The sequence below is a fragment of the Prionailurus bengalensis genome, chromosome D1 (assembly GCF_016509475.1).
Source record: "Prionailurus bengalensis isolate Pbe53 chromosome D1, Fcat_Pben_1.1_paternal_pri, whole genome shotgun sequence".
NCBI lineage: Eukaryota > Metazoa > Chordata > Mammalia > Carnivora > Felidae > Prionailurus > Prionailurus bengalensis.
Genome location: NC_057346.1, coordinates 58,534,895 through 58,558,108, shown reverse-complemented (window position 1 = coordinate 58,558,108; position 23,214 = coordinate 58,534,895). Strand labels below are relative to the sequence as shown.

Genomic DNA, 23,214 nt, shown 5'->3' with positions numbered 1-23,214 from the left:
ATAGAGCACAGAATTTAGCACTAGAGGGCTGGAGTTCAAGTTCCAGCTTAATTCTTACTGGTTCAGTGCTGTTGAACTATGCATTTATCAGTAAAACAGAACTAATAATCCTCATTTCACAGAGCTGCTCTAAGGATTATGAGATAACACACGTAACGTATCTAGAACATATGGAAAGTGACAGCTATCATTGAGGGTAATATTACTGAACTCAGAGCAGGAAAGCAACTGGTAACTGTCACTGGCCCCTACCAACACCTGTGCTTTGCTAGGGGCGGTTCTGATATTTGGTCATCCTCCTACCTCTCCCAGCCCAGGCCCCACTCACTTGGATGGGCTGCAGGCTTTACCAGTGCGGGGGCACATAGCTGTACGCAGGGGTCCCTTGGGCCCTGTATGTTGGCATGGACACAGGGTGTGCCCCAATCGCGGTGTGCTGGGGTGCAGTCAGCAGGGTACCTGAGCATCCAGAGAGAAGAGTAAACCCAGTGAGGCTGTCCCAGGGTGCTGGGATGAAGAGGATGAAGCCATAGTCTTTCACACAACTGCTCCCCAACCTGGGCCCCCCAACTGCTCATGAACTTCCTGCCCCTCCCACCTTGCCAGGCTTCCTCTCGTTAGGGAAAATTTTGCTGATACGCCAAGACAGAGTCAATCACTCATCTTCAGTGGCCTCCTTCTACTCTTCTTTGTATACTTTTTGTAATCTACCGAGTGGAAAGTGTTGGTTTATATGGTTGTATTTCCCATGGGCCCTGCTGTTCCTAAAGGCAGGGCTCTGGTCTGATCTATCAGTAACTGGTCCCCAGGACCAGAACGAAGGCTGGCACCAAGCAGATATTCGATAGCTTGCTAACCTGATTTAGGGAATGAGGCCTCAACAACCCCTTACATTAGGGGGCCACATAAAATCCCAATTCTCACCCCCTGCCCACTAGACCCCTTGTACTCTCTTCCCTCAAATGATTCTTTAAAAGTTGGGTCTCTAAAAGTTATCCACAACCCTCTTGTCATCTCACGCTCTTCTTCTGAATGTCCGCCGTGCACCCAGAGACTTCCCTAAACTTACTCTCCCGGTGTCGTCTCCATCCCTATCCTCAGGGTTCCTGAAGGGCAGGGCTCTGATGCGATTTCTGGAGTAAGCCAGAAATGGAAAAGGGGTCCCTCATGCCTTACAATTAATTATCGGACAGGGGCTTAAGCTTCTGCCTGCTCAATAACATTAGCCCCGTGCACTCCCTTCTAGTACCCTGCTGCTACCAGAGTATTAGTGCCATCATCTTTCCTCTAAATGACAGCCTCCCCACCGACCTACCTGCTTCCAGCCTCTCCTATATAACTGTGCCTCCACCCTGCAGCCCGAGAACGTTTAAACCAAAACCATCTCTCCTCTGCTTGAACCCCTTTGCTAGCTCCCCGTTACCTAGAGGTATTCGAGTCTCCCCACTTTACTTTGCTGACTACTCCAGCTGCTCTTCCAAACCCATGCCCCTTTTTCCTAAGGGCCTTGGACCATTTCCATTCTGTGAACGTGTTATGCTCATGTTCTTTCCACCTGGACTGCCCTCCCTCCCCTCTTCCATCTCTCTGGTTAGCTTCTGTTCACCCTTTAAGGTCTAGCTCAGTATGTCCTCCTCGGTGAAATCTTTCTCATCCCTATGGACAAGATTCCCAGAAACCCCCAGAACAGAATTTCTCATGCTATGGGACACTCGATTCCATGACTGTGTTCTCCAGTCTGTCATGAGTTTCTGGAGAAGGGGAATGGACACTGACATAGATGCTGCCCTCACCTGCTGACATTGCCATGGTGGTGCCGGCCACCATGCCCATGGCCACACCGTTGGTCCGGGGGGCAGCAACAGGCGCTGGGTAGATGGCGGAGGGAATGCTGTTGGGCTGGACAACCGTGGTGTGGTGGATGACGTGGGGCTGGGCAGCATACACCGGCTGTGTGTAGTAGGCTCCCTGAGGGAAAAGAGGCCGAGGTCACAAAAGCTTTTGGAGATGTGGGGTAGGACATGGGGAGGAGGAAAAGGGAGGGGGAGCCTGTTCCTCCCAGACCCTATGGGATAGGGCCAGATAAGCATGGACCTAGAGATACAAGGTCTGGGCCCCAGTTGGGACTCTGTGTCTGTCTTACTACATGACTCTGGACTGTGCAGTAACGGGCTCAGCTTTTCGTTATGAATTACGAAAAATAAGGCTCCAACCCTGTCCTGCTTTGCTCCTAGGGTTGCTATGTGATCTAATAGGTAACAGCCCGAATTCTGACATTTTAAAATGGTTGGATCTTATTGCAGTGTGCTTCTATGAGCTGCCTAAAATGTAAAGGCAGGGACCACAGTCAGTGAGTGAGGATATGGTTTGGGCTGGTGAATCCAGACCACTGTGTGCATGCACATGAGGAATTACCAGCGGGGCGATCACACAGGTGCGAGTACTGCCGTTTTACCTACTGGGGACTGTCACAAATGCAGAGCATTTCCCCAGATGTCTCTTACTATTTCTCTTTAGGCAAAGAGGTGAGGATGGAGACAGTTGTCTTAGGTGACTTCCCACTGCCTAGATCACATGGCTGCTTCCTGCTGCCACAGCCCACAGGCCTGGTGACCTTTGTGGGGAGTAGACACAGCCCCCTGGGTCACCTTACTCCAGAGCTTTCCCAATGCCTCTACTAACTAATGACAGGAGCCTCAGAATATGGGTTTATAATCCCAGAGGTCTGAAAACATAGTGCAAAGCAGCCTACCACAAACCAGAAAAACGATCTCCAGCCCACTGTTCTATCTTTTAAAAGTTTTGCATTCTATTGAACAATGTAGCTGTTCTTTAAGTCAAAAAGTGTTCTCCTCACTACTTAAAAACCTCATGTAGAACTGTCACCCCAGAAAAAATGTGCCATGTGGTATGCTGGAGCCTCATATAGTCCCTGTCATAGCCATCCCCTCAGAGTACACACATTCTCTCTAGCTGAAAGAGCCCAGATGGGAACACTAAGGCACTCAGAGAAATAACTTACTGATGGTCACACAGGGAACTGGTGACAGAGCCTGAGAACTTATCTCCTCCCTGTTCAGCTCACAGACTTTATCAAGGAAGGGTAGGTGTGGAGGTTAGGGAGAGAAGCCCAAGACACATGGGGTCTCATCCTGACTCAACCAACAACTCCCTGTGTGACCTTGGACAACTCACTCTCCTCTGGGTCTCAGCTTCCCCACTTGTATAAAAAGGAATTGAGTGGGGTGCCTGGGTGGCTCAGTCAGTTAAACATCCAACTCTTGATTTCAGCTCAGGTCATAGTCTCATGGTGGTAAGACTGAGCCCTGTATTGAGCTCCACACTGGGCGTGGAGACTACTTAAAATTCTCTTTCCCTCTCCCCCTCATTCTCTCTCTCCAGAAAAAAAAAAAAAAGAAGAAGGAATTGAGCTAGATGATTTCCAGGGGCCCCTGCTCCTTTGACATTCTGGGCGCTATTCATCTCAATGGCTTCATGCATCACCCCTGAGGGGCTGAGGTGGGGTGAGGGAGTGTGTAGACTACAGGGCTACCGTTTCTATGATATAATAGTGACAAGTGGCCAGAGCCATGAACTTGCCTTCCCTCTCTTCCTCACCCACCCCCAACCCTCCTAGGCTGGTCACTCCTTTACCTGCAGAAGTGGTGGGCCCAGGCTTCCACGTGCACCTACCTGGGCATACAGATTCTGCTGGGGGTAGGCACTTCTGATTGGATACATGGCCGTCTGATAGGGGTTGGGTGATGGGGAGTAGGGGGGTGGAGCAGTATTACTCTGGGTCGGTGGGACCTTGTACGGTGTCCCTGCAGTATATCCTGTACCAAGGCAATAAGAGAGACTTCCAGTTAGTGGACAGAACATTGTCAGAAGGTAGCAGGTCCCAGTCACGACTCCCCAGACAAGGATGGGCTGATTCCAGGCTGGAAACACAGATGAGAACAGTGAACAGGGCTCCACCCAGAGAGCCTTGGCCCCAGAGGCAGCTCCCTCAGTCCTGGTGCACAGGGCACACAAGTGATTCTGGCATCTTGTATTTTTCTGGGTCTCAGGGGTATGACATATAAAATAAGAGGCTGGAACCAGATGATCTCCTAAGGGACCCTTGCAGCTCAGACAGTTTGGGATTCTGTCTACATACTGTGAGACAGGCACGTACACACAGACAGGAGACCCTCCGCCCACTTGCCCTTTTATTGCACTCTGTCTTCCTGCTTTTCTGTCTCCTCACTCAGCAACCCAGGTGTCTTCTGCTGCTGTTTCTCTTTTGTTTTCCCCCTTATTCTTTTTCTCTCCTTGTGTCTCTCTTTTTGGAATTCTCTCTCCCACATTCCCCTTCTTCCCTGAGAGGGTTAAGGTGAAAAGCCCACAGAAAACACCATTCAGAGCCAGCCTTTCCCCCCACTCCTGGGGCTTGGAGGGAACCACCTCTGCCTCAAGTCAGGGGTCATGAAAGTTCACATCAACCTGAAACCTAGGCCCCAGGGAGCTCACAATCAGCGACTCGATTAAACTGTGCTACCTTTGACTGTTCTGGAAAATAGAGTCAGATCCTATGTCCACAGGAAAAAGCTGAGACATAAATCACCCAGGAACAAGACTGTGTACTCACAGAACACAAAATGAAATGATTCTATGGGAACCAAGTGATCATCAAGTGACCCCTAACTCTCTTACTCTATACAACGGGCTCAGAAAGGGCAAGTGTTTTTACAAACTGCTCCTTCTTTCTAAGTTGAAGGGACAGTGCCAGAAGACCTTGGCTTTGGATCTCCAATGGGGTGTTGCTGATACTTCTTCCCTGGGCTTCCCATCCAGGCTCAGTCTGGTTGGTACATCACTGACCTTCTCCTGTCTCAAAGTAAGGTCTTTCACCTACAAGATGCTCACCAAGGACTGTCAGCAACGTGGTGCTGATTCTGCAAGAAGGGACTGGGGGGCAGAGCAGAGAGGGGTGCTTTATTGGAAGAAAACAGACCAAGCCTTCAGTTCAGGCTTTTTTTTTTCCAATTTGGTGTGCCTATTATCAAGTGTCTGGGCTTTAGTTTCCTATTTTGTTAAATCAGAAGGCTAAGAATGAAGATCTCCTCCTGAACTAAAATCCCATTTTTCTAAAGATCCTAGGTCTCTTTTACCCTATCCCCAAGTAAAAGCAAGCTGCTGTAAGGTCACAAATCTGTCTCCATCCACAGCACTGGCCTGGCGTCGTTCCCCCCCCCCCCCCCCCCCCACCTCCCGGACCCTGATGAAGTACTCAGTAGGATATGAACGCTGCTATTTGGTCACCACAAAAGGCACCACCGAAAGGCATCCTTGTCCTCTTCCCTGGAATCATGTCATTTACTTTTCCATCTGCAGATCCATAGTTTATTCCATGAGAAACTGGTTTTGTGGTCAAATACATTTGGGAAATAAGTAGCAATGAAGATGGAAAGAATACATTCAGGAGAAGGTAGCATTGTGAAAAAAGAGAAACTAGACATGGAGGTGTGAATCAGCTGAGAGAAGTCTGGAGCAGATTCCTCCAAGTTTCTAGATTGTGGCACTAATTATGGTATGTGGTCAAGGCAGGTGAAGCAGATACTGCAGGGGCAGACAGAAGTCTAAGTCTGTGATATCTACAAGGAGCCATCTGAGGGGCACTTCACCTTGGAGGCACGGTTTTTTAATCTGTAAAACAAAGGTGGGGGTTCTCAAAATGGGCATGTCCCAAGACTGTGCGATGAACTATAGCATTCTGAAGGATTTTAATCACTGTTTAAAAAAAAAAAGTGCAGTAATGTAGAATAGAGATAAATAGGTTTGTTTTTTATTCCATGACCCTGAGAAGTTTTAAAATGACAGGATGAACTATGAATCTCCAAGATAGGGATATGCAGGAGACTATTCACAAATTTAATTTACCACTGAATCTTTTATGCACGCTATTAACATTTAAAACAGGCAAACTATAGGGGCGCCTGGCTGGCTCAGTCGGAAGAGCATGCGACTCATGACCTTGGGGTCATGGGTTCAAGCCCCATGCTGGGTGTAGAGATTACTAAAAAATAAACCATAAAATTAAATAAATAAATGAATACATAAAACCTGAAAACTACAGTTTTTGTAATTGCAACTTGTCTTGGTAAGCAAAGTTTTATTGTAACAGCCATGTCCATTCATTTACTTCTCAACTATGGCTGCTTTCCTGCTACAACGGTAGTTATGACAGAGACCATATGGCCTGAAAAGCCTACAGTATTTATTATTTGGACTTCTATAGGGATAGCTTGCTCAATCTGATTTAAAGGAATAAAATAAGGTTATGAGGAGTCCTGCCAGAGTGGAAAGCATCTCTTTTCTATGCAGAAGGGCAGGATACCCTTGAATCCTAAGATACCTGTCTCTGAAAGCTATACAGCACAGAGTAGCGGTTATGAGTAGTCTGGAGCCAGACTGACTGCCTGGGTCTGAACCCCAGCCCTGCTATTTAACAGCTGTAGAAAACAGCAGTCTCCTCATCTGTAAAATGGGGACAACAGTACCGATTTCATTGGGTTGCTGTGATAAATACATTAATTAATAATTGCAAAGCCCTCAGAATAGTGCCTGACACATTAAAAGCATTTCATAAAGGTGAGCTATTATTCTTTTCTCTCTCTCACTGTATAGAGAAACACTTAGTAAGCTTCCTGCCCTGGTGGTGTGCAAGCAGAGACTGGTCTGAAAGACTACAATAGAGAGGTTAAACTATGACTTCCATTGTGTGATCCAACTTGGAACACAGACTCCAGGATTCTAAGATTCTAAAACTGTATGGCTTAAAATACCATGACTTCACAATTCTTTCAAGTTAACAAGCCAACGATACTGGCAACTTTCCTTTATGTTCCCCAAGAATGTGCTCTGGAATTTCTATCCCTAGGGGAAGGCTGCTCTATTCCTCTATGCCACAAGGACAATCAACCACCTTACAAAGTATTGAGGTTATCTCTCTGAGGAAAATCAAAAAGCACCAAGAGTCTGCAGGAGAATTTGGTTTCCAAGTCTAAGAATAACTTTTTCTGAAAATGTTTCCCTTTCTTCATGTTATGAAATGAGATACACATATACTCAGAATACAAATCAGCAGCCAGAGTACCCTTGGCAGCCAAAAGATGGTGCTGCAGAAGAAGGCCTTGCTCATTTGTCCAGACAGTTTGAGAAGGAAGAAGCAGAGCTAGAGATCATTAAGCCCCCAACACAGACATTTCACAGATGAGATGACGGACAGATGGCTGACACAGAGCAACTGCTCGCCAGGACTCAGGACCCAGTGCTCCTTCCTCCAACTACAATAGTTCTCAAGGTTTCCAGCTGTGTTAAGAGGCTGCAGAAACTGCCTGGGCTCCCATCCTGGGCTTTATCAGTGAGTCAGGTCAATTCTTCTCTCAAGGAATACCCTCATTTGGACTAGATAGTATCAGAAGGCATTCTAGTGTTGACATTCTACGTCTCTGAGTATATCAGTGAGACTTATGAGAAAATCACTGCAGTGGACTTTCTACAACTGACTGACAGTCCTGTCCGTACCACTGAGGATTATAAAGTCCCCTGGAGCTATAGCCTCAGCTACCTTGGGTAAGGCAAAATTTAGGATTTGTTATTCTGTGCATCTAAGTAAAAGAAGCTATTGGGCTTGATGATGCAAAAGCAAACAAACAAAAACAAAAAACAAAAAAACCTCACTGATTTTCCTGAAATGAACTTAGACTCAGCTCCCTCACTGGAGGTCTGGCACTTGTGAATGGACTTCTACCTAAGTCTGAAGGTCACAGGATTAGGACTTTGGAATGCTATGCCTTCAGGACATTAGAGACTTGCATTCAACTTTTTACATTTCAAATGAATCTGGAGCTGAGAGGGGGGCAGCGACCTTCCCGAAATCGCAAGGCGAATCAGTGCAGAGCTGGCTCAGAGTTCAGGGCTTCCCATGACCTGGGCAGCGGTTCCTTTCTGAGTTATAGGTCTCTGCAGTCCAATCTTGGACATCTGGCATTTTGGCCTTCATGTCATCATTTCATTAAAGGCAATACTGTGACAGAAAAAAGGGAATTAGATCACTAGAAGTCCCAGCTCTGCCTTATGAAAGAGGCTTTGTTTATGAGGCCCTATTCTTTCTCTCGGGTCCCTAACTATAATTTTAGGGTCCATCAAACAGGAAAATAAATAGAGTCTGCACATTAGTGAGATAAAAACTGTTTTAGCCCTCTCTTCAATCCTTCTGCACTACCATAAATCTTTTTCAGTTGGAGAGCCCCTACCACCTTCAAAGGCATTGATCCTTACATCAAGGATGCCTTTTAGACTAATCGGTTTATTGACCATCAGATTTACATGTCTGAACAAAGCTCTATGTCTGAGTCTTGCCTTGACCCCCAAGTCTCCTTGTTGATAGCCGAACAAGAGAGTGTGGAATAAGTAGGAGGGAGACCCAATTACAAACAGCCTTAGCAAGTGTTCGTAAAATTAAACTGAATTTGTTAAAGTGCCCTGAATTTTCTGTAGCAATTAGAAGCCACAAAATCTGTGTCGGGAGGAAGCCTGGTGGGAGTGGGAGGGGCAGGCGAGCCAGCCTCTATTTAAAAATTCCACAGGTTCACACACTACTGGCTTTAAAGAAAAGGGGCACATTGTGGTCCTTTCCAGCGACTGTGACAGCCTGTGAGGACAGAGGGAGGTAGCTGCAGGACATTTCAATGGGACTTCAGGAAGATTTCAACACAGGAGAAGGTAGAGCCTTCTAATATTCAGACATTCTCACTGTAGAAAGGGTTGCCTGTGGAGGGAATGAATACCCTGGAGATATATATGTGAGCAAAGGCTGGCTGGTCAACTACGGGCAGGGTAGCTAGAAAGGTCCCTGCTGGGGTGGTAGATATGGAGTACACAGCACCCTGGTGACAGAATCAGGAGTCTAACAGCTAGACAGAACTTTCAAGAGGGCCTAGTCCAGCCCCCTCATTTTACAGCTGGAAAAACCAAGGTCCAGAGCACGGACATAAATTATCCGAGGTTGTACAGAACCAAGTCTGGAATCCAACTCTTCTGGTCTCCATCCCAGGCCTCTTTCTGCTAAACTACAGTAGGTGTGTCTATATGCACGTACAATCACGTGTGGGTTTAAGAGAAAATATGTGTATGTATAAACCCATTTACATATATGTTCGCTCAATTCTACCTGAGGTACCTGAGAAAACTCCCTACTACTGCCATCCCTCTCTTAATGAGTACAATTAATCTCATGAAAAAAGTCAATAAACTTAACCTGAAATTTAAACCTGAGTGGTATCTTTTTAGTTGTGCTGCTTGCTACTTGGATGACATTGGACATATTACCTTTCTGGGCCTCAGCTTTCAAACCTAATAAAAATCCACCATAATAGGACTATAGTGTAGATTAAATGAGAGGGTGATAATGAAAGCAAATTCTCTAAAGGTGAAGAGTTAGGTTGTTTAAATGTAAGTTGATGATGACATCTAGGGGCAACAGTAACTAAGGAGAAAATAACATTGGGTATTAAAAAAAAGAAAAAAATGCAGCATATTCATTTAATCCACTTAATAGATTAATAATTTACTGAACTACAAACTATCAGGCTTTATCTGCAATATCCCTCTTAAGGGTATGTCAAGCTTCTGCTGGCACAACTTAAGAAAAAAGCACTCCCCACAACCAAAGCCAGCCATTCCTCTTTGGGACAGCTCCAACAAGGCACAAAGTCTTCCTTACATGGAGTCAAAATGCCACTCAGTAACTTCTACACACTGGTCCTCATTTTACCCACAGAGACATCTTGTATTAAAAATCAGGTGTGGGGGCACCTGGGTGGCTCAGACGGTTAGGCGTCCGACTTCAGCTCAGGTCATGATCTCGCAGTTCTTGAGTTTGAGCCCTGCATCAGGCTCTGTGCTGACAGCTCAGAGCCTGGAGCTTGCTTCAGACTGTGTGTCTCCCTCTCCCTCTGCCCCTCCCCTACTTGCACTCCGTCTGTCTCTCTCTCTCTCTCTCTCTCTCTCTCTCTCTCTCAAAAATAAATAAACATTAAAAAAAAGTAAACATCAGGTGTGAAGGTGAAACCATCAGTCACCCCACTGAACCTCAAGATGAACATAACCAATCTGATTGGCCAGATGGTTTCTGTCTTCCCTGAGGATTCCCTGTACATACCCTGCTCTCACAGTGTAGCTTCCACTCGGAGAATATTTCTCATGCAGGGGGCAATTCTGCCTCCCCAGGAGACACTTGGCAATGTTTAGAGATATTTTGGTTGCCATAATGAGGGTTTGCTGGCATCCAGGGGTGGGGGGGGAAGGAGGGCGGGGCAAGGCCAGGGATTCTGCTTAGCATCCTACAATGCACAAGTTAGCCCCCTACAACAAAGAATTTCTATCTGGTCCAGATGTCCATAATGGCAAGGTTGTGAAACCCTGTGCTAGAGGAGCCCTCTCTGTCCAAAGGTCCACGGGCCTTCAAACGTTCTTTCCTTTAAAATGTAGTAACAGTTCTTCCCTTATCAAACTTGTTGGCAGGGTGCATACTTCCTCCTCCCTCCCTCACTGCTTTGTGTCTCCCCAAAGCCAGGTACATGATCAAAGAGGATGACCTTCCCTGTGTGAGGAAGGTCAATTTTTTGTGTGGGTAGGAGAACCTCTTAAAATAAGTGTCTTACAAGGTCAGTTTTAAAAGTGCCCTTTCCTTTCTTTCTAAGAGACAAATCAGTCCCAACCAAGGGGAACAAGGAAAGGAGGAGACAGGCTGTATTTACTGAAAGCCGCAGAGGATGCTTGGTAAGTTCGGTTCTCGGTCCCGGTGTCCACTGGGAGGTGGAAGGTGCCTTCAGTACCACAGGAAGACGAGTTCTGTGGCCAGGCCTGTTTCATCAGCAGAGTTGCTTAAGGGAAGACACAAGAATGGCATTAGGCAGAAATAAGAAGTGGGCACCACCAATCACAGACACAAAGCAAGGGTCTTGTGCTGGATGGAAACATATAACCCAAGGGGCCCTGTTCAGACACACAGGATGGTTCAGCCTTTCTGAGATGGGCGAGTGGGTTGTGGGGAGTGCTGAAGTGAGCTTCCAAATGATTTGAAACCAAGGAAATCTGAGTTTACACTAAGAGAGCCAGGGTTTTCTATCCACTACCAAAACCTTATGAAGATGCCTATGAATACCACCTCCTACTGACATTCTGGCCTAAGGCTCTGGGATATTCCTTAGCCGCTTTCTTATGAATATGTCACAACTTGGAGCCTTTGACTGTGTACTGGGCCACATCAACCAAGTACTCATTTTTCATGTCTGAAATCTCACCTGGGGGGGTATTTAATAAGTTGTTTTCAAAGAGAGACCTCAAAAGAATTATCACGTGACATGAACCTTGCTGGACTGCCATCTCTTTTAAAGGGACTGAGCTGTGGCGGTTCAGGAGGCATAGGCTGTCCACAGGGGCTCTTCCCATTCCTTCTTCTTCTGTACACCCAGCTTGGAGCTAGACAGATAAACATCTTGCACACCCTTTATACCTCCTATTGAGGTGCTGCTGTGCCCCACCTGAGATATCTTCTCATGAATTAGAGATGATCTGCTGGGCCATTAAGAAATTCTATGTCAAACTTGGGATAGGTGTAAAATAGAGATGAGGCCCAGTCTGAAATCTGCAGACACTTCTCAGGTTCACCTGAAGCTTAGCCTGAGAAATTTGAAGGATGATGTTTCATATGATCTGGAAGTGGGGAATGACTCAAAAAACTTACCTTCGTGGTATCCTGTGGGGAAGGAGAGAGGAAAGAGGGTTTCAAAGGGGGGAAATGCCTAACTTTTTAGAGATTTCTCTTGATATACTTTCTCCTAAAGGAGAAACCCTTCTTGACCCAAATTTCTATTTAGAGTAGGAAGAACAATTTTAATAGTATCTTTTCCACTCAAATAACAACTTGGGTATGAGGGGTTTTAAAGAACAGTAGCAGGATGTGGGGGCTACACTGCCAATAGTTGGATATACTGGAAACATTTTAACAAGGGGCTAAGGTGCAGCACGGTGGCATGAGAAGTATGCCTGTCCACTCTGATTCTGCCAGGGCAAGGACAGCCCGCCTCCAGAGAGATCCCATAACCCCTCTGCCCATCCAGGTAACAGGTAATGCCTCTGGTTCCTTCGGCCTTGGGAGTACTGCGGCCAGAGGAAGAGGTCAAGGACCCTGCTGTTTTGCCAAACTAAGGCTAGAAGTGTATCTGTTCTAGGCTGACTCTGCGCTTGCATTAATGGCCCGCAATATATACAGCAGATGCTGAGAAATGAGAAGGAAATCATGGGCAGGAAAGTGACACTAAAAGGAGAATTCTGGCAGAAGAAATGGACACCCAGCAGAATTCCATGCAGAGTCCAAAGCCTTTGCTGGACACCAAGACATGGCTCTGCAAACAATACAGGAGGAGGGCAGTCAATTTTAAACAATTACCTTGAGTTTCTTTTCCCTGGGGTGGGAGCAGGGGGTGGGGATTAATAAAGGATCCAATTAGTGTTGAAAAATCTTATCAAGATGTCTCCAAATTTAGAATCTGCCACTCAATGTGGCTGGAAAGCCCTGGTCACTCCAAACAACTTCCTAAAAAGTGAAACATGTAATTCTGAGAAGTCAGATGTCCTCAAGACCCTACAGGGTTCCATCAGGGAGCAGAAGGCCTGAATTTAGCCACATAAAATTTGGATGTCCTGTTCCAGGCCAGTTTTTTCCCCCAAGTGGTGCACACTTCACCATAATTTTCATCATAAGCCAAAAGTCTGACATCAGTCTGAAGGACTGCATGACAATTAAAGCGAATCAAGATTAACCAAAGAGTAACTGAAGCCTACACTGCACTCAGCACTGAGGGGAGCGCCACAGTGGACAGGAACACATGTGGGTCATGGTCACCGCACACAAGGTACTTATGGGCTAGCTGGGGATGCAACACAGCCACACGCCAACCAGAGAGTGAACAAGACAGCATTATGCACAATAAAATAACATTCCAGATTAACCAGGAAAGAAGCAAGTGCGACTGTGCCTTTGATTATGTCTTATCTAACTGATCAAGTGAACTAAACTGTGTATGTCCTGAAGAAGTGGGTATTTCCTTCTGGTTTCATTAAAAAAGAAAAGAAAACAAATATTGGGATTTTCTATGTTTCTCTCTATATTTGAGTACTTTATAATTTAAAACTGGACAAATATGAAGACTACAAAAACCAACAAATATTAGCTGTCAACTTGACTTCCTCATTGGTCTGTTGTATTGTGCCATATGATCTTCCTCTTCCATGTAAAATTCTAAAGTAACCCACTCTGTTGGTGGTAGCAACTGAGAGCTCAGTTGTGGGATAGAGACAATCCAACTGAAACTTCAGAGGCACAGTAATAGAGGAGGCTGCTCTGACAGGCATGCCCGCTCTTGGGTGCCATGAAAGGTACCAACTCCTAGAAATGTTCTACACTTTCAACTAGGTGGTAGTAAAATACAAGTGTATACATATGTAAAATATTACTGAGCTGTACATTTGAGACTAGTGCACTTTATGTACTACTGTATATGTATTCTTCAATTTAAAAAGGAGAGAGAGAGAGAGAGAGAGAGAGAGAGAGAGAGAGAGAGAGAGAAGAACACACCCTTGGCAGTGAAGGGCCATGGCCCAGTCACAGCATGCTGCCCACATCCAGGTGCTGGGTTGTTCACTTCCCTGGATACGGGGCCCTCACGCCCTCTGACACTTTGAACAATCTGTTAAGCACACTTACAAGGAAGAGAGGCAGCAAGGGACCATCATCCTGAATAATGCAGTAGGTCAGGAAATCTGAGTTCTAACCTGGGCTGTGCCACTTACTAGCTGGGGGACCTTGGGCAAGTCACTTAATCTTTATTTTGTTGTCTCATAACACAGCAGTAATAACTTCTCTCTGATTGCTTCATATTGTTGACGTGAGGATCAAAGTGGAGTATCATCCAGTCTTAACAGTTTCTAATTCTGGTATCTGCTCGTCTTCCATCCCCACAGTTATAGACAGCTCTAATTTAAGTTCTCATCAGCTCGTAACTACTGCAACTGCTTCCTCATTGTTCTGTTTTTACACCTGCCAACTTCAATCTACAAACTGCAATCAAGAGACATTTCTAAGACCTAAACCTAATCACAAAATGTTAAGAACACTCCACGGTTCTCCACTGCCTACAGGCTAAGACTGAACTTCTTGTGTGGCATTCAAGGCCCCTCATGATCTAGCCCTGTGATCTCTCTAGTCTCTCACTGTTCTCACTTTCCAACCCTACACTATAGCCACACAAACTTTATCATTCCCAGAATATGCCAAGGAGTGTCACAGCACATCTCTGTATTTTTGCTCATGGTTCACTCTTCTTGGCCTGTCTTTCCCCAAATGCCACCTGGTAAAGATTTATTAAGCCATCAATCATGAGCTTGCCTCTACTATGAAGTCTTTTCTTTTCCCCACCCTTTGACCACAGCCCCTTCATATATCCCATATGGTTCGCTATCCCAGTTTCTGTGATTCTTAGAAACCCCTGTACTTGCTGGCTTGTCTGTCTCCCCCACTAAATTGAGTTCCTTTAGAATAGGGACCTTGTGTCACTAGTCTTTATCTCTAAAGAGCCAGTGCAGGGTCTGGCACAAAGCATTCTTCGAAGAGAAGAGCTCCGCACATACTTTTTAGTATTTCTATTTCAGATGCTATAACTAGAGGGGTGAGAAAGCATGAGAACTTCTCTCACTTTTTATGGAATCTTCTGTCCAAGTTCATAGATCCTGAGGCAAACAAAAAATGGACTCTCCATAAATGATAAGAGAGGTCTGTGACTGGCAAAAATAATAAAATTATAAGAGGATAGACTGCTAACATTAGAGGGAGCTGAGAGAACATCTGTAACAAAACACTATCTATGGCTTGGAGACATTAGCAAATTGCCCAAGATCACTCAGCCCACAGCAGTGGCAAGGAGAAATTTTCACAGCTCATCTCCTGAAAGATGCGCCATACACAAATTCAATATTCAACATCCAAATAATTCAAGGTTAAAAGCTGAGAAAGTGTGCAGAGATTTTAATGAAAACATTGTCCTGAGCAGCCCAGGTGAGAGTAGTGAAAGTGGCAAGTCCCTCCCATGGTCCCTTACTGTCTGTGACAAAAAGGACCTAGTCCAGTTACACTGCTGGGACCCTCACAGGTGCCCAGAAGTTCCCGTGGTGCTTTGGGCCTGGAGTCCACACTGCCCACTTAGTTAGCACACTTGGCCCTCACCTCTCACCATCCAGGAAAATGCCCTGAAAATGAGCTAGAGCTCAAGATTTGGGCTAAGGGAACAGATTGTATCTAAAGTCAACCAGGTCTTTCAAACATGTCAGACTGCCAATGGAGATGGAAAATCTAATCCTGGGGCAGATTGTGTTTTGGGGTTCTTATAGGCGTGATCCAGGTACTCCTCCACAGGAGCTGCCACAAAGCCAACAGAGAGGAGCCATACAGGCTGAAGAATTTTGTTCACTTGATTGTTTGAATTCAGCAGCCAGGTTAGGGTGAAAGTTTCTGACCTAGGTCAGATGGGACCCCGGAGGTGAGGAAGGGGAAAGACGCCTTTTAGTGCCATGATCCTTCATTGCTGCCCTAGGGGACGGTTCATGTGTGTCTCCAACCCATGATTTTGCACCATCAGACATGTTCCTGCATGCTTTAGGAACTGCTGCTGAGCCACCTGGGGGAGCCCAAGCCTAAGGGATGGGATTTGGGGAGGGAAGGAGAGGGAATCTACTGTTGTTACGAGGTAACACATTCATAGGCCATAATACAGATGAGGAAAAATAGCTCTCCTACCATAAGCTGAATGCAGGAACTGAAACTCTGTTGGATAGAAATGTTAGTTGAAATTACCACTAAGAACTTGTGCAAAGTAGTATACATTGCAGTTACAAAAACAGACTGTCTCAAGATAGCAGTTTCCCCCAGGCTACATAAGAAACAGTGAATGCACAGGGCGTGAAGTGTCTCTACCCTGGAGGGAATGACAGACTTGCCATCCAGGAAAGCCCATTCATTGAAGAGAAGCACTTCCTTGATGCCACTGCATCTTCCAGGCATCTGACCCAAGTTAGTGCTCTTTGAACTGCAGAGGGACTTCACACATGACAGAGGCTTTGTGTGTGAGAGGAAGTAAAGGTTCAGGGTTCAAAATCATCACCTTTGGCCTCTGAAGAGCTCTCTGTAAAGCCCCAGAGGGCTAGGACCAATGCAGAGGTACTTCATCACTTGAAACTTCTGGGGAAGTGAGGTGCTACAGGAGGGGCTGTAGGGTCAGACAGACTGGGTTTGAATTCTGGCTCCACTGCTTTTTAGCTGTGCAACTTTGGACAAGTCATTTAACCTCTGAGCAAAACTGGAGGCAGGAAGATTCAACTCACACAAGACTGAAGTAAAAATTAACATTTGTGCCATGACTCACACAGTGCCTGGAATATGGCAGGTATTCAGGAAGCACAAATTCCTTTCCCTTGCCCTTCTCCAGGTTTGTCACATACAAAACAGGAACAATTTGTATTTGTACTTCATAAAGTCGCTATGAAATCAAGTGAGAGAGTAGGTGAAAATGGTTTATAAACACATCTCTTGTGAGGAGGTATTTCATTTCTATCTACATTAGTTATTCTGTTTATCCTTTTCTTTCATTTTCAGGTCAGATTACCAATAATGTGATACATCCTTTGGTTTTCAGATTCTGAGAACGAGTCTCAGTTGGCTCCTGCTTCCTGCAGAGCCAAATGGTCCTTAAATAAGATCCCCGAAGTCATTAAGAGCTTAGAAAAAAGCTCCAAGTACCCACGCTGCTTTCAGAACCAATGAAAGAGTGAAATGTTTCCCTGCATCGTGAACAGATGACATCTTAGAGTACTCAGAGCTGCTAAAAATAGCTCTCTCTGAAGCAACTTCTTGGTCTCCTTGAAGAAGCTGAGAGAAATTTAAACCTGAGAGCCTGGCTCTTTGCAGGCTTCTACCCCACAGGCATCTCTCAGCATCACAAATGGCTGCTTCTAGCAGGAAGCTGAGAGTAACCTACACTGCCCTTGAGCCGGCCCTTCCTCAGCAGGAGCTCCCCTACTGCAGTCAGGAGACCTGGTGAATGCAGAGGCTGGCCTCTGAAAATATGGAACAGACCAGTGGGGTGTGTCTAACTCCAAAGGAAAGGGATCTGCTCAAGGTCACATCGAAATCAGTCCTTCCAGCTTCTAGTTAGGGGCCTTCTGATACCATGTGGGAATACCACACTCTACAGTGGATTGTATGGGTTTCTAAGGAAACGGTCAAGGTTGCTTCAGTCACAGCTTAGAAATATGGTGAAATTTTGAAAACATAAAATTGGGGAAAATCAAGTTAGCAGTGGGATGATATTTGTTTGTTTTAAAATTAAGACCTAATCAGTACTTTATACACGCTGGGAGCTTTCCAATCTCTCCTCTTTTTTTCCCCACAGTCCCAGGCTCCTTCTGTCTGTTCTCTCTAGTCTGGTTGCTCTAGTCTAACTTCTCAATTTCTCTCTGGCCGGCCACAGACCACATGCAGGTGTGGTGGCAGGATGCCTGAGTTTGGATCTTTGGGCTAGTTCCTAACTCCTCTAAATTTTAGTTTTCCCACTTGGAAAATGGGAATAACAATAGTAATGACTTCAAAGGTTTGTTGTGATAGAAAACAAGTCAATATCCATAAAGAGCTTAAAATAGTCCCTGGTACATAGGAACCATTCAACAAATATTATCTATTTATTTTTATTCCCTGTCCTTCCACTTTCTTGCTAAACTAATCCTCAAACAGTTCCACAAACCAGCACCATAAATTCTGAACATTATGAGAAAATGCCCCAGTGCTGGAATTAGAGCCTTGAAGAATTCATGGCCTCCACCCTCAGTGGAGCCTCCTGTTACACGACTATGTCATCTGTTGGTGACACTTATCCTTCTCCTTCCAGTAAGGCTTTCACACATTGACCTCTCTCCTTAAGAACCCTCCCTCTATCCTTGTTCACCTCTCCAACAGCAAATCAAAGTCATTAAACAAGAACTCTCCACTCTCCACTGGACAATTTACTCTAAGCACATGCATCTGTGACCTTTCCTGTAGTCGGAGAGGAAGAGCTGCCCTCCTGTGTGAGGCAGCCCCGTCCACCTGCTCCCCCAAACAAAGAAGAGAACAGAGCTCTAGATCTCCCACCTCAGCAAAGCTTCCTTGAAGGCCTGGCTCTATCTGGCAGCCTCTCTGACTTATCCTCCTCATTTGCTCCTTCCCATCAGCGCTTACATGCTCACATGCTTAATCATGCTCACATCTAAAAAAATGCCTCCTTTAACCCCACCTTCCTTGTTCTCCTTTCCCTTGTAGTCAAGTCTCTTGTAAGAGCAGGCTCTGTCTGCTAACTCTGCTTCTTCACTCCCGGGCTCCCCATTTCATTGACTCTGCTTCCGTAGGTCACTGGTGGCCTCCTGACTACACACACGCATCTTCTTCATCCTGACCTTAGCTGACCTTGTGAAATTACTCACCTCATTTTGTTTTAGACCAGATAGTTTACCAAGCCAATTCACAGATCTCACAGCATTTAAATTTAAATCATTTCTATATTGTGAGATACTTGATAATCAAAACCACCGTAGTTTTTAAGACAGATCTTATCAAATTTGATTAAATCTTTTATCAGGGTAAATTTCTGTAGCTTTCATTGTTTCTGCCTCCTATTATATATTTTTTTGGAAATATGTATCTTGTTGATTAAAAGTGAATACAGAATAAACTATTAATGCTGAGATAGAGACGTTTTAGCTTGTGGATTACTCCTACCCTCACAAGCTCTTTGAGGTCAATGACTTCAGCTTTCTCAAATCTGAATCACATGCAGTGTCTTCCAGAGTGCTTTGGGCATAGCAGGACCAAAATAAATGTCTGTGGAATGACATACCTATGTAAAGACTTTAGGGGTTAACATCACTTATTTGCATAAAATAGTACTTTGTCTCTCAAAAAAGAGGGAGCTCACGGTATGTACGTGTGTATGATTACAAAATGATCCTTACTTTAGAATGGGGCAACTGAGGTTCAGAGAGGTCAAGTGACTCTAAGGTTGTTAATTTAGGAAGTGACAGTCAGAACTCACATCTAGGTCTTCTGACATAGACCATGTTCTTCTCTTATTTAAAATATTCCAGAAGAAAGGGAACGATGGTAGGATGAGTGCTGAATTGGCACATAAAAGCATGAGACCAAGAACTCGAAGATCTGCCAAGGGTTCTAGTTCATATGCTATTGCTGCATCATTGAGTAATTTGGACAAAACACTGTTTATCTCTGGATCTCTCTTGTCAAGAGAAGGAGCTGAACTGGAGGATCTCTAAGGTCTTTTCAAGCTTTTTAACTCTAGAATAATCATTACTAAACAAGAACATGGCGGCGGGGGGGGGGGGCGGGTATGATTATGGCATTTAAGGCCTTTCCAAATCTGGCCCTTGGACATCTGTAGTTCAGATTCATCTATTATCCCCACCCCTACACTGTGCTTCAACCATTCCCACATCACCATTCCTTGGCCCAGGCTCTACTCTGTTTACAACGTCCTATTCTTTCCTTATGTGCTTAAAAGAATGTCTCCTGCTTCTCCCTCAGGTCTCTATTGCGAGACCCCCTGTGAAGCATCCTGTACCCTTTCATCACACCGCACAGCTATGAATTTGTTTATATGCCAACTCCCAAATGAACTAGAAGTTATTTTAGGCAAAGATGGCTCTTTTTCTCTATTCTAGTGTGGAGGACATTCAACAAATAAATACTTGTTGAGTAAATGAAGAGGAACTTACTTAAAACCATCTACACCCCTGAGGTAAGTAAGTAGCACATTTCTCTGAGAGAACTGTTTTGTCCAAGGCCTCACAACTAGTGAGTTGAGTAATCAGGATTCAAACCCAGGACTTTCTACATGCAGCATCCAGATTCCTTCTCCGGCCCCTTGAGTGTTAAAGCACCCACTAAGTATGAGGGTTAGTATTGGTGGTAAGACCTCTGCACTGCTCCTAGCCCAAATGAGAACAATTTTTTTATTTTTTTAACATTTCAAATCTGTATCAATCTCTATCCAGGAATGGATAAGATAAAGGAATGCTAGGCCTTTGTGATTTGTGAAAAACAGGTTCCTTGCCTCAGCCTGAAAACCAGTTCTTTATCCTCTGGTGGCAAGTCTCTCACTCTCTTCCAAATCCACACCCAGGAAGTCTGGTGTGTGTGTGTGTTTGCATCTGTGTGTGTCTCAATGGCAGCCTTAGGGAAAACTGAGCAAAGAACTGATTTGGACATTGTTTGGGAGAGCAGAAAAGGTTCTGTGAAGAGGATGCATGTTTCAGATATTCCAGCAGAGAAAAGACGGGCCAACCTCAAATCCCAAGGAGAACGGAGGAGATTCTATTCCCACCCCAACCCTCAACTGCCCCCAGTTCCCAGAGGGGACTCCCAGGAGAATCAGGCCTGGATGGGCGGAGTCCAGAGCAATTAAGGACAGGAAAAGGCCAGTGGGTGGGTTTGTTTTTCCAAACAGAGTCCCACCTCCCACCCCAGGCACCACTGCTGTCTTCACTTTCTCCTTACCTGGAGCATAACTGGGGCTATTGGTGGGGTACAGACTGGGGTTGTAGGCAGGGGCTGCTGCGGGGTAGGCTGTAGGGTAACCTGTGAAGAGACAAAAAAGCCCCAATTAATTGGACAAGAAAAGGAAACAGAATCCAAGTCCCATGGACTCTCTTCATGGGCCTTTTTTTTCAGACAGTATATGTAACCAGCTTTTAGCCTCTTGAGAAAAGGCACCAATACCACAATCCTAATACATGCAGATTTTTCTTTTTTAAAAAAATAGCACAAGAAATGGGGCTCCTGGTGGCTCATTTGGTTAAACATCCGACTTGGGCTCAGATCATGATCTCACAGTTCGTGGGTTTGAGCTCAGCGTCTGGCTCTGTGCTGACAGCTCAGAGCCTGGAGCCTGCTTCAGATTCTGCGTGTCTCTCTCTCTGCCCCTCCCCCAGCTTGTGTTTTGTCTCTCTCTCTCAAAAATAAAAGTAAACATTAAAAAAACAGTATAAACATTGTATGTCTATGTACTCATTGTAAAAAAGAAAAAAAAAATGGAAACACCATCAAAGTGTATGTGGTAAAAAGTCTAAGTTTACGCTCACATTCCTGCTGCAACACTACTCTACTCCCCCGAGGTGGTAACAGCTATCCTTCTGGAGAGTTTTCTATACATTTTATATATTCACATATATTCAGTGGTGTTCTGGTAAATATTTAACAACTGGCTTGAGGGGATTGAAGTGGAGTTCTATTTCTAGCATTTGCCAAGTTCCATGGTAGAAATACTCCCACCGTGGCCAATTTCAAGCTACCAATGTCACTGAAGGAGTAGTTGGGAAAAGGCGCTCACAACTGGCTCTAGAGGGTGCACACAAGCTAGATCTAGCCTGCCACTGCATGTTATATATTGTTGGTGTTGTTGTTTAATTTTTAAAGGATTTTTTTTTTTTTAAGTACAATCCACTCTCCAATGTGGGGCTTGAACTCACGACCCCAAGACCAAGAGTCACATGCTCTAGCAACTGAGCCTGCAGGGAGCCCCTTTTTTGGAAATTTTTATTGGGACAAAATACATATAACAAAATTTGTGATTTTAACCACTTAAGTGTATAATTCAGTGTCATTAATCATGTTCACAATGTTGTACAAACATCCCCACTATCTGTTACTAAAACTTTGTAATCACTCTAAATTCTATACCCATTAAGCAATAATATCCCATTCCCTCTAACCATAGCTCCTGTTAACCTCTAATCTACTTTGTTTCTATGAATTTACCTATTCTAGATATTTAAAAAAAATTTTTTTTTCGACACTTATTTTTTTGGGACAGAGAGAGACAGAGCATGAACGGGGGAGGGGCAGAGAGAGAGGGAGACACAGAATCGGAAACAGGCTCCAGGCTGTGAGCCATCAGCCCAGAGCCTGACGCGGGGCTCGAACTCACGGACCGCGAGATCGTGACCTGGCTGAAGTCGGACGCTTAACCGACTGTGCCACCCAGGCGCCCCATTCTAGATATTTTATATGAATGGAATCATATACTACCCTTTTGTGTCTAGCTTCTTTCACTTTAGCGTAATGTTTTTGAGATATGCCCATGTTTAAGCATGTACTGAAACTACATTCCTTTTTAAGGCTGAATAATTATCCGCTGTATGTATATGCCACATCTATTTACCATTTATCCTTTGGTGGTTTCTGAGGAACCACCAAACTGTTTGGCATTGTGGCTATACCATTTTACATTCATATTAGCAATGTATTAGGGTTTCAATTTTCCCATATCCTCAGCAACAGTTGTTACCTTTTTTTTTTTTTTTTTAATTATAGCCATCCTAGTAGGAATGAAGTGGTATCTTGCTGTGATTTCAATTTGCATTTCCCTAATGATTAATGATGTTGAGCATCTTTTCATGTGCTTATTGGTCATCATATACCTCTTTGGAGAAATGTCTATTCAAAATAGTTGCCCATTTAAAAAATTGGGTCACTTGGTTCTGTTGTTGAGTTTAAGGAATCTTTTACATAATCTGAATATTAAACCCTAATCAGGTATATGATTTGCAAATATTTTCTCCCATTCCATGGGTTATCTTTTCCTTTTGACAATGCCTTTGATGCACAAAAATTTTTAATTTTGATGAAGTCCAATTTACCTATTTTTTTGTTTTGTTGCTCATGCTTTTGGTGTCATATCTAAGAATCCATTGCCAAATCCAAGGTCATGAAGATTTAACCTTATGGTTTCTTCTACAAGTTGTATGGTTTTGGCTCTTATATTTATTTATTTTTTTTTAATTTTTTTTTTTTCAACGTTTATTTATTTTTGGGACAGAGAGAGACAGAGCATGAACAGGGGAGGGGCAGAGAGAGAGGGAGACACAGAATCGGAAACAGGCTCCAGGCTCTGAGCCATCAGCCCAGAGCCCGACGCGGGGCTCGAACTCACGGACCGCGAGATCGTGACCTGGCTGAAGTCGGACGCTTAACCGACTGCGCCACCCAGGCGCCCCAAGGCTCTTATATTT

General features: G+C 44.7%; 1 protein-coding gene across 5 annotated transcripts in view; it reads right to left on the bottom strand.

Moving 5' to 3' along the window:
* FAM168A (family with sequence similarity 168 member A) overlaps positions 1–23,214 on the bottom strand; it is a 204,809-nt gene that overhangs the window by 6,187 nt on the left and 175,408 nt on the right. For 2 of the 5 annotated variants that reach the window (XM_043580296.1, XM_043580295.1), the window contains 7 exons: positions 20,702–20,782; positions 15,902–15,928; positions 11,795–11,806; positions 10,806–10,931; positions 3,694–3,836; positions 1,794–1,968; positions 329–459 (listed from right to left, as the gene is read on the bottom strand). In XM_043580296.1, the coding sequence (XP_043436231.1) occupies positions 347–459; positions 1,794–1,968; positions 3,694–3,836; positions 10,806–10,931; positions 11,795–11,806; positions 15,902–15,928; positions 20,702–20,782 (677 nt within the window). In that variant the 3' untranslated portion in view covers positions 329–346. The remainder of the gene's footprint in view (positions 1–328; positions 460–1,793; positions 1,969–3,693; positions 3,837–10,805; positions 10,932–11,794; positions 11,807–15,901; positions 15,929–20,701; positions 20,783–23,214) is intronic. The other 3 variants (XM_043580297.1, XM_043580298.1, XM_043580299.1) reach the window with 3 other exon arrangements.